Source organism: Actinia tenebrosa, unplaced genomic scaffold (genome assembly GCF_029948245.1).
Source record: "Actinia tenebrosa isolate PJP-AT-01 unplaced genomic scaffold, QUT_ActTen_1.0 PGA_scaffold4__44_contigs__length_22323623, whole genome shotgun sequence".
NCBI lineage: Eukaryota > Metazoa > Cnidaria > Anthozoa > Actiniaria > Actiniidae > Actinia > Actinia tenebrosa.
The window spans coordinates 11,613,372-11,630,585 of NW_028292581.1; the positions used below are offsets into that span (position 1 = coordinate 11,613,372).

Genomic DNA, 17,214 nt, shown 5'->3' on the forward strand with positions numbered 1-17,214 from the left:
CAACGAGGGAGACTCTCTGCTAGCAGGGATGTATCTGAGATCAGTAAAGAAAATGCATTGATAAATCAGTATTTCCAACGTTTTATAAAACGCCGAAGAGAAAAGATATTTTCCAAGTGAGTAGGGACAGGAAGATTGTAAGACTATAACAACATTTATTGCCCATAATATAATAAAAGAAAAAGGTGTAACTAGAAGTAGGTGTCTACTATAAACAATAGACCGGGGAGTTTAAGAAAATCGACTCTACACTCGACAAGTACATCTATATTACAAATAACCATTTCAGTCTGGGGCTGATTAGTAGTCGCTCACTAGATGGTCAGTACTAATAAACCCTATACAACAATCCATGCTTTTTAAATAAATGGATCCTTGCGAGGGAAATACAAAAGAAATCGACCTTTTTCTCGATGGAATTTGTGGCATTACTTTTGTATTTCCATGTTACGTTAGTCTCGTATTGTTCAAGACAATTTTAAGAAGGGAGCATTCCCTAACGGACAAACCTAAAAACCAATGCAAACAAAGGATGCGAAGCAGACTACTAGTGCTAACCTTTGATAAACTCAGTAATAAATCCGACATAATGTTATAGAAATATAGACTAAGTTTTTTCAGGGTGAGGTCACTGAACATCATTTAGTTTGGCAAGGGACAAAAATAAATAATGAAAAATTCAGAGAATCTGGTGATTCAAAAACGAACTGTAAGAATGTTAAGTGTTTTAGTCTAGCCCGGTAGTCAGAGAACTACGAAGGAACAACGCTTTATAGGTTGGGACTAGGAGTTAAGCACCCAAAGTGGACTGTCACTTGGACGGTTGCTATGACAATGCACACAACTGTTTATCTCTTGTTTTACTATTCTTTTGATTTTTGAAGTAATTTTCTAGGATTTTTCGGTAGAATTATATAAACGTATCAAAATCTGATAAATTTGACGGATTTCTTTTGTATGATAATTGTATGGGATTATTTTTTTAAATGTGATAAGTTTGCAAGATTTCCCCTCAAAGCATTTTTTTGTTATGCATTATCTTTATTAAACTGACTGGTTACTTTAATCTGGATTTTTTTTTTTTTTTTTTTTTTTTTTTTTTTTTTTTTTTTTTTTTTTTTTTTTTTTTTCACTAAACGAGATTCTGAGAAATAAGAAAACGGTGCTGATTCATTTATATATTTCAAAAAGACCTTGTATATTAAATTCTATTTTGATAAGATACATGAAATTTTGGCCCAAAAATCTCCAGAATGTAGCAAAACACATCGCGTCGCAATTTCACACAGTAAACGGTCAATATGGATAATTTAGTAACACTCATTGCTACGATTTACTTTTGCAATATGACAAAATGTAACAAAAGCTGAACAGCGATTCATCATGGGGTAGTGACAAATCTCAAGTGTTTTCTCTCGTATATGCCAACGAGACCCCCTCAAACGACGAATGTCACTTGTTGTGAACGATTGAACACTTAAAGCTCTTCAAAACTAGAAAATCATTCGACAAGCGTTAGACATTAGAAGCTAGACAACTCGAACCCGTCTTCTCTCTCTCTCTCTTACTTCTTCACTTAGGAAACCACTTGAGATGTTATTGAGTAATCTTACGATCCCCCCAAAAAAGAGAAATCGTGTTAGCGTGAAATCCAGTTAATGAAAGCGTTGTAGTCTGACTTGATGGGCACGATTTTAAGTGGAATGCCTCATTGGAATAGGATATGGTGATGACAAATATGATACATATTGATATTACTCACTAGTGAATGTTGATAGGTTTTCGTCCCCCGATTAACAATAATGAATGTTAAATGATGACTTGTATTGGGCTAGCGTATTGTGTTCCTTTTTGTTAGATTGATGTGTTTACGTTCTTTTGGTAAAAAAATATGTACGGGATGGATGGGTATGGATGGATGGGTGGGTGTGTAGGTAGGTAGGTCGAGTGATGAATGAATAGATGGGATGGTATATAGATGGGTGGACAGATGAATAAAGGAAAGAAGGAAGGAAGGAAGGAAGGGATGGATGTGTGGATTCATGGAAAGAATGGGATGGCAACATTTGGTAATGATAAGTGGATGGATGGATGGATGGATGGATGGACGACAGAGAAAATGGACAATACAATACTAAGCTAAATCTACGATTTCTATTGAGAGATCAAACAACGAGGAGAATATACGTTGGATTTCAAAGAATATATCTCTAATTTGACCCGCTAAATAATCAAACGATCAATGTTTCAAGAAACAAAATACTCCGAATTCCAACGAATAGGGCAAATTTGAAAGAATTAGGTCCTGCAGACTATTTAGATTAGCCAAACAAGCCATCTTTAAAGTGTACTTTATCTAGATAACTACAGATAATGAAATAGTAAAAAAAGAAAAGAAAGAAAGAAAAAAAAGAGAGCGAAAAATAAATTTACAGGAACTGATAAAAATGAATGTAAGTGATACTTGAATGAGCGCACAGTTAATGAAGAAGATTAGAAAGATAACCGAATGAATATGACAAAGAAATTTGAACGCGTTCAAATGTTTCTTAAAGTGCTATTTACTATTTGCGTGCCGACTAAATTACTCCTACATTATACGCTAAAAACCGCTAAATTTACGATAAATTGAATGAGATCATACAACATAGGCGTTGCCAGGAATAACTGTTCTTGGCCTGGGCCGTACACGCCTTTCTACTGACGCGCCGTTTCTCCTTTTCAACTCTACCGTTATTTAGCTCTCCCTTCGCTGGTTCCATCTGAAAATAGCCATAGACTGATTATGACATTCTCGGTTGTGTAGATCACTTTAAGATCATTTTGTCTTGTCTTGTTCTTTGAAGACAAATTCTTTATCGATGGTGTCATAAATAATTGGCGAGCGGTTTGTAGTAGCCATTAGTCTGAAGTCTTATTAGAAGGATTAAAGCTTCTTAATAAAAAGGATTAAAGTGAACAAAACGAAGCAAGCTATCAAGAAAATATGCTTTAATTTTTAGTTTTTTTGTGTGTGTGGTTTTATCATAAGGTTTATAATGTGTGTGGGGGTGAATTTTCAGTCAAGTCACTGATGCGCTAGACAAGTGTGAACAGCAAACAGCAGATCCCAAGCCCAAGTTTAGAACTGAACAGACAGGTTTCTGTTACCATGTCGCTACTATACGGGGTGAATTATCAAGGAGAAGATAAGATGACACGATGTGTCTTTGATATTGCAAGCGATGAAATATTGTCACGTCCAAACCAAGAAGCAAATGACATTGCCTGAAAGCATCATTCTCTTTGATTGCATTTCGTGTCGTTTAAACTCTTGTAAACTATAGTTTGGGATGCAAAATATCGCGTCGGCTAAAAATAATCATGTCAAATTGTATTTCGTATTGAAATACGACCTGACAAGGGGTAATACTGATTTGCACAGAAAACGCTTTTTTTTAGGAGCGGCACGCTTTACAGATCATAAACTCAGCATGGTAAAATTAAGAAGTTAATATTGTCAGCTTTATCTTCGACTCAAGATCCTCATGTCTAGTCCATGAGCGGCCTTATCATTCCTATAAAAGATAGGTTTATATAAACTAGAGTATAGTCACTCAAAAGCAATTTGAAATAAATGAGATAAGTTGAAATGACGGGCAATATTTTCAAATGTCCTCTCGCCCCACGCTGAGTCAGATTGTATCTGTATGTCATTTGAAGATGAAGTGTAGACCCACTTACTGAGTTGACTGAGGTATTCGGTCTTTGTCTTGGAGCTAATCTAAGTCTACATTACAGATAGCTGACGAAGGAGTTACAATGAGTTCGATTAGTATTTGGATCAATGTATGATCTGTCATCGAGTCCGGGCTATTGTACGCAGGTGTCCGTGGTTGTCACGCGAATAAGATTTTCTGTTGTTAACTCCACTCAGACCAATAGCAAATAAAAGCGTTCTACGATAAATACCTAATTAAATCCTTAACTAGGTTTTTTTTCATTCTGTTCGCGTATAAAAGCAATTCTAACTTCAAGACAGACTTTCCGAATCCCAGGGTAGCGACCTGAGAAGGCCAGTGCTTACAGTACAACTAAAACGACATGATCTTTGGAATGAAGGATTGATGTGTTTACTTGAAAAGTCAATCCATATCCGTTATATATCATTCTTTAAGAAACCACGGCAGATTTGAGCAATTAATCAAACTCTTTAGAGTGCAAGGTAAATATAACTGTTTTGTTTTCTTTCTTTCTCATGGTTTTTAAGAGTGACTGCGATTATAAACTTTGCAAAAAGTCTCCTCCAATTTTTCGCAGCACTTGTGCACTGGGATCGCACAGATGAAAGGAGTTTTTGACATTTCGTCTCTATCCACTTCAATAAAGTCATACACTGCACTAATTTAGGCTAAAAGCACCCTATTACATTACAAGTTGAAGTGAAAAAGGTTAATACCATTGAAAAGCGAAATCTTATCAACCTATTCTTTGTACATGTGTACAAAACACCGTTTCAAGAGAAATAAGATACATTTTTAAGATAACTTTCAACGCTATTCTTTCCAGAAAGCCATTTAAAAACGGCTTAAATCCATGTATCGAGTTAGAAAGTACGATTTTGAGATAAATTTTCAGAGATTTAACTTCAGTCTTGAGATATTCTATTACCACCAGACGATCTCTTATTTCAAAGCAGTTTTAGAAGACAATGAGGAACCAGGACAATTCTTATTATTGTGGCACGCTTTGATATTAGCTTACATAAAGTAAACAATAATACTTTCATCTATGGACACAAAAAGAATACGAAAGAGAATTTCTATGAGTATTTCTAGAAACAAGTGTCTATTTATTAATGTAGAGTACGAGTTTTACCCGTGTTGAATGGAAGGACCCTGACAAGAACCTCGGTTGGGGGGCCATCATAAATTACAACAATCGGTAATCTGATCATAAATGTGATTTCAATCAGTACGAACACAAAAAAGGGTTTTAAGTCTTTTATAAGGTAAGCAGATTAGCAATCAAGTTATGAAATAAGACTTGGGGATATACATTTGGAAAAATGTTACCGGTATGTACAAATAAATTCAAATAAATGTGTTTAAGGAATTGGCACACAAAATTCTGCGTAGATCTTTTCTCTACTGTAACCATTGATTGTCGAATATATGCACACACACACACACATATATATACTTTTACGTAGGACAATGTGCTAGAAATTCAAGCCGAGTTTCTCGTGTGCATAGATTTGTTCATGTGTTTATGCAGGTGCAAGAGAATTAGTTCGCTTGGCGTGCTGAATAGCTTTAGACTTACAATCAATCAAGTCCATCCACAATCTACATGGGTTCACTAGTTGGACTTGTAGCAAATAAAGTCCTATTTACACAAACAGACTTCACCTGCATCCTGAAAGGAACTTCAAGGATATAATAGATACTGTATACTATTTATCATTAGTGGAGAAGCAGACAATACCTTCGATCCAATCAGTGTACATAGCGGATCGCTTCGCCTTGTCGGCCATCATTACCATTGATTTCGGCTCTTCCATTCATTAATTTTCAACAATCAAATGCATCACTATAGATTGGCTGTGGAATTGAGCGTTATAAAAACAAATCTAAAGGAAGATTCCTACATTGGTGATGAAAACATTTGAGTTCCAATCATTGACGTGTGTGCGGGACGTCGAACCGACAAAGTAATTTCGACTAATTGAAACTTAAATGCCAGCCGCGTGCAGCCCTTTTGGTCGCGAGGTAAAGGAAAGAAAAACTGGGAGTTATCCCACAAGGCTGCCCAATTGCACGTGTGAATATAAAAATATGAAACCAATCCCTTAATTGAAAACCTTAACTGCATAATAGAGAATAGAGGATGGATATAAAAGGCCTTATCTTGTATCTGTGTGACTGAGGTTTAGCAATAGCTGAAATACAAAGGGTGTCAACTTCCAACTTTATACTCGTGTCTATCTTAGCACATAATCCTGATATAAACTCAATTCCACCAACAGAATCTGCTAGTTTTAAATATGATTAAACATATGAAGCAGTCATTGAAAATAAGAACCTAGTTTGCTTCTAGTGAATCTTCAACGGCACAGGTTTTTCAAACGATTCTTTATTTTTCTATTCTTTCTTTTTTCCCGATTTGTGGACGGAAGTTTTTGTGGTGGAGTTAACAGGCAAAGAGGGATTTTGACGTAAAACCGTACTGGAAGATTGCACAAAACGGCTCGGGTCTTTATTTAATTGCCTCGTGTCTCCAGTGGTGTTGGTCAATAGGTCAATCTAATACTAGTCGTTCTGTTATAAATATTCAATACTCAATTTGGTTTCTCTGATAGTTGTTTGCTCAACCCACAGGGGGCCAAAAACAATATTTCTGTTTCCTCACAGCCAGCTTTACTAGAATCAATAAAACACGCTGGGAAAGCCGCAGATTAGCCTATCTTGGTTCTCGAGCTCTAAAAGCCTTTTTCTTACCACAAATGGTATTTTTGAGTCGGCTAAAAGTGCGCTGGAGTAATATTATTGATTTGGGTGCAAGGTTAATTGGTTTTGGAAGCGAAATTAATTCTTTAACTGTACTTTACCGGACCACGCTCTTACTTGGAAACCATCTGTGGGCGATTCGCGGAAGCCAAGTGTATCATTCAGAACTATGTATCGACGAATAATAGCATTTCATCGAGATGTTTAAACATAGAAATGTTACGATCCCTGTTTTTTTACAGAAGGAATCGAACACAAAATCACCGACCGTCTCAAATTGGTATATACTTTTCCATATGCCCCAGGCAAGCTTTTGATTAAAAAGAAATTAAGATTTCGATTCATTCTGCTTCGGATCAATTTTATTCTATTATATGTAGTCATAATTGGGATTCTTATTCCTCACATTCTGATGCTTGAGTGGTCGAGTTATGGGCATATATTTTTGCCTAAACTGAAGTCAGATTCCAAGACATGGTTCACGTCATTCTTGCTGTGTATCTTTAGATTCTCAAGTCAACGATTATGTTATTGATATGCTTAAGAGCTGTCCTGAGGCAAGACCACTATTAATGAGTCATTGAGACGTTTCGCGATCTGCGTGACAAAATGTTAAGTCAACCAGGTCGTAGGAGGAGCTTTGCGTTGTTCCTCTTCTCTCGGTCTATTGTCCCGAGCCATCCTAGTGTGAGTAGGGCCGGAAACCTCTAGAAAGAGACCTCATTACCTGAATCTCAGTGGGATAATAATTATCTATAATGGTACTTAGTGTTGACGAGACTTCAACACGACTTCTCATAGTCCTGTCTAAGTAGACCCCAGCAAACCGGGCGACGCAGACTTCTGGCCCGTGATTCGGGGCTTACTTGGCTAACTACGAGTCCGTCGAACAAACAAGCATGATATTTCACTAATTTCTTTTCAAATCAAGTAAATGGACGAAGACATTTGGTCGATAATGATGGGGGCGTGACAAAGCTTAGACAACATTGAACGGTACCAATTTTCATGTTGGCGATAATAATTGATGCCTAAGTCCTCAATACATGTCTCAGTGTCCATTGTACTTTATTGATATACAAGAGTATTCCCAAGAGGTGGGTTGATCTTATGTAGACCAATATGTAAATGTGCTTGAGTGCTCATCATTGCTTCGCCATTGTTCTTCAATATTACTGATCAATGTTCGAGACAAAAAAAAAAATGATGATACAGAAGGTGAATTGAATAGTAGAAACCTCCTACTGAATGGCTTGTCTTGTCTATTATCTCATATCATATACACATGCCACTCGATGCGATGCTCTGCGATGCTGATGTGTACTAGTTTGTAGAACGGCTTGTGTTGGGTATTTTGTCTAAATCTTACTCTGTTTGTTTAGTCATTGTTCAGAAGCGAGCCCCTTTGGTCGGATGCCTTACTTCTTAGCGTCTACAGCACGCCCTGTGTAAATTAGACCTAAATAGACTCGTACCAAAACAACGGTCCTTCTGAAACCTCAAGTACGATTTCTCTAGCTGCTCCAACATTTATAGTGGATAGAAAAGGTAAGACTCATCCGTAATTTCAACTTAAAATATTAGTTTTAAGTCTTCTTTGCCAAGCAAAATACTTCCTAGCGTGCTTTTCAACGAGAAATTTCTCACCGAAAACCTACGTTGCTTAATGCTATCATAAATCACAGAGGTCCAACTTCATTCTTCACTGTTTAGCGTCGGTATGTTCAGTAAAGAAACGAAGTAACCTTTAGTACTTCCTAAAGCAAATAAACATCAGAAGCAAAGTCTACTCTATTGACATTTATGTCAACAAACTCTAATCTAGTGCTAATACTATTCCTTACTCAAGTACGTGAAGTTTACATTTGGTACTTTCCTTTTTCCTCGCACCATTTTGAACGATACTGGTCTAGCTAGCTAGTAGAGTAGAGACCTTTAGCACTTCGTGCTTGGAGCTTATTATTCCATCATGCACTAAACGTCTCAATAACGAGGTTAACTTCACAGGTTGTAATCTTAATACGATATGGTGTTATTCAAACCGGCCAGAGAGAATACCCATATAATTGATAGAGATTCTTAAGCCTGAGCCCAAAAGATTTAAAATTCCGGGAAAGTCGTTTAGCAGTGCATATTTATAGTTCGAACGGTTTATTTCTTTTGATGAATTCCATGTTTTGTAAGTTTAGTTTTACGAGCATGTTGCATTGAACTCTCAATTAATTTGAGGTTAAAGTTGCACCAAATCAACTCCATGACCAATTCATGCAAAATCATCAACGGAAATTGGTGCTAAAAACGTTACCACTACAACGACTACAGAATACCAGAAAAAACTATGGTTGAAAACTAAAGAGTCTACTCTGGCGAACATGGTGTAGTTTACACATGACGGAATTTCCCGCTGGTATATAAACGGCACAATAGCATGGATGGCGCCATCCACCATTCAAAGCTCACAGTTAACTTTGGAGGATTTAGACAATTCATTCTTGACTTTTGATTCCTTAAGAGAAGAAAACTATGATAGCATGATTGGTGTTATGTGGTGAATGTAAACACGAGACTAATAATGGGAATTGTGTTCGAGTCTGCTGCTTCTGCTTACAGTACAGTGTTGAACTCACTAGCCCAATCTGTGCAAACTTTCATTTTTTTATATACATATTCTCAAGTGGAAAACTTCAAATATCCTTGTCTAAAATCTATTTACTATTTGGTTTTCAATCATGGATTATTTAGCCATTGTGACTGATTTTCGAAGAAGACGCAATATACACGGCATTTGGAACCTTTTCCAAGAGTAGAGCAGTTACTTTTCAGAGGAAAAGAGAGAGGGGAGTTTTAGGTAGGAGAAAAAAGGTTATGTCAGTAGGTCGCCAGAAGGTATATTAATTTAACAATTACAACGAACTTCCACGACTCAGATGCTTATATATATATATATATCATAACCACACAGATCACATTTGTAAGCTTCAGTGTGCCCCAATGATTTATGGACGAGTAACTGTCACACACGTGAGGTTGGCAAAGAAAGACGTTGAAGTGTCTTCTCAGATTTATGTCAATATAATGCGCATCAAGCAAGGCATAACAAGAGCAGATATAAAGGAAAACTGTCATAAAGAAGTGGCAGCCACTCAAAAATTGACCAAGATGTGTTCCACTAAAACAACAAGAAAAACTACTTGAAATGTAGCATATTGAACGTGATTCTTTTTATTCCATGACGTGGGTTTTTATCTTTTTCGTTTTATGTACTTGTTTTGAGAAAGTATTCTAACATAAAAAAATATAAGTCTACAACAATCTAAAAAATGGCATTTAAACTACGCAAATTCCTGATCCTAATCCCGAAACTGAAAGTTAGTTTAGCGATCCGAACCTGCCCCGCTAAGAGCACGGAACAAATGATAATTAAATTCGGTAATAAAAATAAGATTTAATTACCCCAAAAATCATGTGGAATTTTTTTTCTTTTTTTCATGTTTCTTGCCTTGTGCTGGTTTGATAACAAATCAAATATTTCTATGTAAATATCCAGTGGGGTGTCATATTCGCTGATTAATCACCATCTTGAAGCAGATGACAAATCGGTACAGAACAATCCAGTTTTTGTTTATAGCCTTTGTAGTTACCTGGACTCGGTTTGAGAGAATTCAAAGCAATTAATTTACTCGTGTTGATTCGAGATTTTTTCAGAACACAAATCAAACCCGGACAACATTGAGACCAAATATAAAATAATCCATTAAATATATCTTTATTCTGACAGCGAGTTTTTCCACTGGCCTTCTTTTCAAGTTTAGTGACATACAGGGTTTATTTGAGAGTTAGACGTTCATCTGTGTGAGTCTCTAAAAGCCTCACGCTTCGGGGCAATATATCTACTGATAAATTAGAGAAGAGTAGAAACAATGCTAAAACTCTATATTGTATTAGTAGAAAAATGAAATCTATAGCTGTGTGATGCGATTGGCTATAGTGGTGGCCTTAAGACACTCTTTATGGATGTAGCTAGCTTCCCCTAACGCGTGTAATGTGCATTATCAAAAAATTAAGAGATACCATCACGACAGAGTAAGCCTCTAAGATTTACTCTCTAATGAATTGTTTTGTTAGTATATCAAATTCTAAAGCCAAACCGGGAAGTTCTTATCGAGAACCGCCGGTAATTGTAAGCTAAAACTATATTTTAAATAAAGAAACCTGTCGTCGAAAAAAATAAGAATTTTATACTTGAAATAGAAATGCACAGTTTTCGTGAAATTCGCATAATCTTAAATGAAAACTAATTTGGCTAAATTGATTCTTGAGGAAATGTGAAGAGTCTTGCATCTATTTTCAACCATTTGGTTGTAAATCACGAGCGCAAAAATAAAAAACGCTAAATGTGTTTTTGTAAGAAGATTAGAATGCGCTGAAAAACTAAAGATATAGAGGTTCTGTCGGATTGTTTCTCTGGCTCTAAGCGGGTAGACTATCTGATCAGATATCTGACTAGTGTCGACTTAACCCTGTATTTACATCAGGCTCTGAGCTGATACTGATTTTCGGGCAACAAATAGATAAGTTTCCTTTTAGTCGACTCGATGTTGAATCGGTTTTAAGGAGGTGAGATTTAAACGAAGTCATTTAGCAAGATACAGAAAGCATCTAAGAAGTCAGCTTAGGTTACAGTTCGCCAGAGTGTAGGTCATTTTTGCATTACATTCGAAATGTATTGTCGAGTCTGGTTTAGGCACACTTATGGCTTGTTAAGGCGGAGTGAAAATTACATTGGACAATGACTTAGACTGTCTACACGAGAAGGTTGAGTAGAAGCGATACTTGAGCGAGAATAGCGCTGCCCGGGCTAATGGGAAACCTAAACGAGAACGTCTCTCTCATTAACCATTCTCTCATTGCTTGGGTCTCTTTCTAGGTTACATATTTGTCTGATTTAGTTCGAGTGAGGCTGTGGGGGCGTGGAAGAAATTTTCGGTATTGTTTTCGAGAATACTTAATCCCCATATCGTAAGTAAACGATCCCTTCAGAATGACAGGTTTTTATCACCACTAGACCCTGCTTCTGACTTCTGTAGTTTTACGATTATGTAAACTATTTATACAATAAAGGGATTGCACTGCGGTAAACTGCGACAAAAATATCTTTTATCGTACACAACATCTATATTTAAGGTCTACACGAACGTAGATTTGCCAAACAAGCGTTCGTTTTTGCGCGTTCTCCCCGTCAATTCATCTGTCAACAACTGGTAGTTTTATCGAATATTCGCGGCAAGTCTACAAAGAGTTTAGTGTTTGTGTTGTCATCTCCTTAAGTACGCGTAAAGCACTTCCAAAAGCTGCTGAAATTGTTTAGAATTATTGCTTCCTATTTCACACAATTTGGTTGTAAATGTTTTTAAGAGTAATCATGTGACAAGGCTTTTCTATACAATGCGCCCTCGACTATTGTACTGGCTCGCGTTTAATGACACTTTGGCCTACTTGGGTGACGTGTAGCTATGGCAATGAAGCAATTAGTACTTGACGAGCCAATCAGATAAGATAAACTTAACAAACGTAATACCTGATCGCAGTGATAATATGCCCCATGTTTCTAACTCTCTAGATAAATCCTGACAGTCCACAGAGCAATCACCACACCCGGTCAAAAGCCTTAATAGTGCACAACAGCTTGGTTTGCCCAGTACATCCACAGAGACCAACCACAGTACTTCTACTGCGGAAATGTTTGCTCCGCTTCCCATACTGACCTTCAGTCCCCAGCAAATTGCTCAAGTGTGCGAAACACTAGAAGAAAGTGGGGATGTTGAGCGCTTGGCCAGATTTCTATGGTCACTGCCAGTAGCCCCTGGTACTTTAGAGGCTTTAAGCAAGCACGAAAGTGTACTCCGAGCTCGGGCTATAGTCGCCTTTCACATGGGCAACTTTAGAGACCTGTATCACATACTAGAATCGCACCGATTTACTAAAGAATCTCACGCGAAACTTCAAGCTATGTGGCTAGAAGCGCATTATCAAGAAGCAGAAAGACTTCGCGGAAGACCCCTAGGTCCGGTAGACAAATATCGAGTACGAAAGAAGTTCCCTATGCCGAGGACAATTTGGGATGGCGAACAAAAGACACATTGCTTCAAAGAACGAACACGGAGTCTCCTAAGAGAGTGGTATCTTCAAGATCCGTATCCGAATCCCACGAAGAAACGTGAACTAGCGCAAGCTACAGGACTTACACCAACTCAAGTTGGGAATTGGTTCAAGAATCGACGGCAAAGAGACCGAGCTGCTGCAGCGAAGAACAGGTAAATAAAAACATCTCTTGTTTTTAGTTTGTTTATTTATATCATAGATAATATACCTACTATAACTGGGTTATTCTCACACACTCGACGAGCACAGCCAATGTATTCCATGTACAATATTACAGTATATTTTAGTACAGATGACTTTTAAACCATAGTTTTCATTGCTCGATGCATTGATATCTTGCCTTGCTTCTTGTGCTGGGTCACGGTTGCAACGGAAATGGGCAAATTAGTGTAAGTTTAGCGTTAAGGCGAGATTACTCTCCACGGCTCGAGGACTTGGAGTTGGAAGTGTCACGGACTACCTCCGACAGCCCTCATTTCCCTAGAATTAGTTGATATGGTTGGTAAGAAACAGATGGGCTAGCTAAAAGAAACGTTTGATCTTGTAACACACACCATGACTATGAACTCTATGATATCTAGAGCTGGAGGGCAAGCAGGCAGGCAGGCAGGCAAAGCAAACTGGCCCGGGAGTAAAATCTAACATGTGGTTCGCAGTGATTCCTTCATTATTAGACCAGTATTTCGCTAATGGGTTTTCACGAAAATTTATCTATTTGAAAAGCCACGGAAATATACTTTGACTTTATTCGGCTGAAAACTCAAAACATTTGGGCTGTTGTTTGGTTTTTGTTTTTCACATATGGCTCACATCTTTTATGACCGACCACATAAGAAGACCGTTGACGGAAAAGGATGGTTGATTTTCCACTATCGATGAATGCCACAGTGTTTTGGATACTCTTAGGGCAACTCATTTATTAATATCTCATAATTTCACCGGATATTTTCACATACTTAACGATGATAATTCTATTTTACCTTTGATTTGTATGTTTATGGGCCCAATCTAATAATTATCAATGTTCAAATGAAGACAACTAAGAGTCCCCGAAGAATCCCTTAAGTCTGAGAAACAAATTCAAGATTGGGGACTGAAAATGCATGCATAATCCTACTTAAAAACTTGCTAAAGATCAAAGAATAGAATACTTAGTGGGAGGAGAAGAGCACAGAAATTATCATTTAGAGGAACCATTAACAACGAGAGTAGGTGAGAACCAGGAGGACTTCACACCCTCTGTACTTAACCAAGAATAACAAGGTCGTTTCTAATCCTCCATCATTAAAACTTAGAGGTGCGAAATCTTCAAATATTAATAAGACCCAATTTACCGAGTTTGTATTTGACGAATAATTTGAACATTTCCATCAATTATTTTATTTATTGAAGCTAAAGATTATAAAAAATAAGTAAAGTGGTTGAAATTTATAACTTTAGATATTTTTTCTGCTCGTTTAACATTCCTCGACATACGCATGAAAAAAGGCAAATATTTTTTCATTATTATTTTTCTTTTTAATGTTTTACAAGAATTAAACAATACACATCGAAAATTCAGACGCCCAAAATATAAAACGTGTTTACTCTCTCTACGAGTTAAAGGTTTCGTCCATCAATTTAAAAGTTGGCTGGGGAAAAGAACCGAGAAAAAACGCAGGTTTACAGCAACAATGAGCAACAACATTTCGTGAAATATATTTTACACATTTTATTTCAATACACAAGCCTAAATGATTCTCAAACATGTTGTTTTGTCGAATTTTTGTCTGAAAATTCTTTCCCTTTTTCAACTTTTCGAGCCTTTCTGGCTGAGATTTGCAATAGAAGTCGTTTTCTACGGCTACCGATCTGAGGCAAACTTCTTTAGCTCGAGTTTAACAACATGGAGTTTCTTTCCTTCGTTTCATCTCGGGTGTTTCAGCCTCCAAACCCAAAGGATGACGGGCTGTGTTTCAATCAAAAGTTGCTTCCTTGAAAGCTTCCGACCGACTGAAATGTTTTATTTAGAAATAATCCAAGAAATTCAAGGCACTTAAGAATTTTCACTGATTGTTTAGTCCAAAGGCATTAGTCTGATATTCTTACTTATAACTGGAGGCAGCCAAATGGCTAGTATAACTTACTATTTGGATTCATTCGAGTTCCGCTCTGAAATTTTAGAGATGGTGAGAGAAAAAGGGGCCGAAATCAAGTCGGCATAAAGTAGAGTGCTTGTAGGATATTTGCTTTACTTTTTCGTTCTCATAGACATTTTGTAGAAGCCATAAATCACTCGTGAAAGGTATACTTCGCGAACGTCGACTTCCCTGGAACAAAGCAACCCATTACTCTCGGTCATATATTTCAACTCACTCTGTCAAAACAGTAAATCTTTTTGGAACAATATGCCAATAATGTTCAACGTACTGCTTGACACAATCACTGGTTGCTAAAGACAACTTCAAGATTATACAGACCGACAGGAAATTCAAGAGTTTTGAGATTTTCGTACAGAAAGAATAAATTTTAATGAATCCAATTGTTCATGTGGAATGATATAGGCATTCCGAGTAGACTGGCGACAAATGACTTTGCTTTAGAAGGTTCCCGGAGACTACCGACTCAATATTGTTCGATATTTTAGCTATATGACAGACACATTTTCCCTAGAGCATCAACATTCCCTTCGGCTGTACAAGCTCGATGAGCTGAGGGTAAAAGCCTGCATTTACGAAGAATTTTCTGTGAGACACGTTTCAAAGAAAAAGTAGATGCTTTTCCTTTTCCTGAAGTTATCTCTTTATCGACTTTGATTTCAAAACTGCCTTTTCTTTCCGGAGCTTTTGTTATTTATTTGAAAGGGATTTTCTAGACATGTCTATCTCGGCCAACGAAAGAAAGATAAAAAATTAGACCCACAATGTTAGTGCTCTGTTAACTGTTTTTCTTCACCTAAGTGTTGAATGGTTTTACTTTACTAAGCCTTGAGTTGAAAGCTCTAATCCAAAACATATCTACTTGGGTTCATATGATGATGATACTCGGCGAGTGAGTGATACATTTCAGAGGTTGACAATGAAACGACTTGCAGGGCTGTACACGATGAAAGCGAGCCATGATATATATGATGGAGTGGGTACGCACACCGGCTAGGCTCACAGTGACTAAATACCTTGTTATCGGACAACAAGAAGGAATCGTTTCCTGCCATTAAAGTATTGTGTACAGAAAAAAATCGATTTCGTAGTGCTCCAGGTGTGAGAGCTTTCGCTTAGATTCAGTAAGAAGTCAGAATGTAATGAAACAAGGGTAAAAACAGAGATATCTTAGGGTAAACAATAATCAATGCCTTTTGCCTAATTTATGAGTAAAGCTATATACACCCCAAAGCAAAATAAACAAAAATGGCGTTTTTGAAAAACTTCCAACATGCAAAATACGCAGGGGGAAAAGGGCAACAATGCATTTGTTATTTAAAAAATAAACTTTTTATTGCTTAAATATTGTTCTTGTTATTAAATTATTGGTATTTTTCGTTGCAGAATGAATCAACAAGGATGTCAGCTTTCCAATTGCAAAGCACCTTTGAGTCCTGATGAACTCAGCATCGAAGACGACGACCTCCGCGAGCTAAAAAATTCAGAAGAATCAAACGATGACTTAAAATTAAAACAACACTAGCTAGTTAGATCCTCTATTTCTAAGTGGATCAAATGCTACTATGATGAACAGTCTGCTTCAAGCAGATAAGAACCAAACTGGTTGTAGACAACTAGACTGAGAGTAAGAATGAAACCAAGTTTGTAGATACTGCAGACACAATCAGCTGTTTTCATCGGGAAAATTGCAATTTATAGAAAAGACTACAAATTATACTAATAGGAAAAAAATACAGTTAAGTAGAATTCCTTGGGTTCTCGATTCTTCTGGTGAATTATTGTACAAAGTTAAAGAATTGCTGTAAAGCTTTCGAAATATAAATATATATAAATACTATATATACGGAATGTTGTTTGTTAGTACACAATGAAATTTAGTGGGTCTTTACTCGACCAGTGATAAACTGATGTAGAAAATAGTTAGTAGAAAGTAAGTTCGGATATTATAAATATGCAAAGTTTCAAGGAAGCTAAAATAAAATAAAGTTTCTTTGACAATTAATGCACAGGGTTTTTGTTTGTAAGTCGAACAAGTGAAAGTTTAGTTGTGGTGTAGTCGACGAATAGTTATTGGCGCGAATTTCAGGGAAAATCTGGCGCGTTTTTTTTTTTTTTTTTTCCAGCATCGCGTATGCTTTTCAAACCCAGTTCGTTATCAATCCACTTATTTACAATGTTATGGTAAAATTTCAGCTGTAAATTGTCTATGACAAAAAAAGGTTCAGAAATGAGTCTATTGTTCGACTACATTAACACCCACAGGACTTTGAATCAAGTTCCTGCTATCATTCAAAAGGTTGAAAAGAGCCTGATCAATAGAGAGGTGTGAGAGTGACTTGAAGTAATGCACCATGGATCGATTAACAGTTTCTAGCACTGATATCAACCAATGGCTAATTATAAAGGGAATTCTATTGTCTTCC

General features: G+C 36.9%; 1 protein-coding gene across 1 annotated transcript; it reads left to right on the forward strand.

The window, feature by feature from the left end:
- Positions 1-7,263: 7,263 nt before the first annotated feature.
- On the forward strand, positions 7,264-16,793 carry LOC116288027 (homeobox protein SIX6). Its single transcript, XM_031694743.2, has 4 exons — positions 7,264-7,585; positions 7,871-8,036; positions 12,109-12,802; positions 16,175-16,793. The coding sequence occupies exons 3-4, from the start codon at positions 12,228-12,230 to the stop codon at positions 16,311-16,313; spliced, it is 714 nt and encodes a 237-aa protein (XP_031550603.1). The 5' UTR covers positions 7,264-7,585; positions 7,871-8,036; positions 12,109-12,227; the 3' UTR covers positions 16,314-16,793.
- The last annotated feature ends 421 nt before the right edge of the window (positions 16,794-17,214 follow it).

Coding starts and splice junctions, on each gene's coding strand:
- LOC116288027 (XM_031694743.2), top strand. CDS start 12,228: ATGTTTGCTCCGCTTCCCATACTGACCTTCAGTCCCCAGCAAATTGCT. Junction 12,803..16,174: donor GCTGCTGCAGCGAAGAACAG/GTAAATAAAAAC, acceptor TTTTCGTTGCAG/AATGAATCAACAAGGATGTC.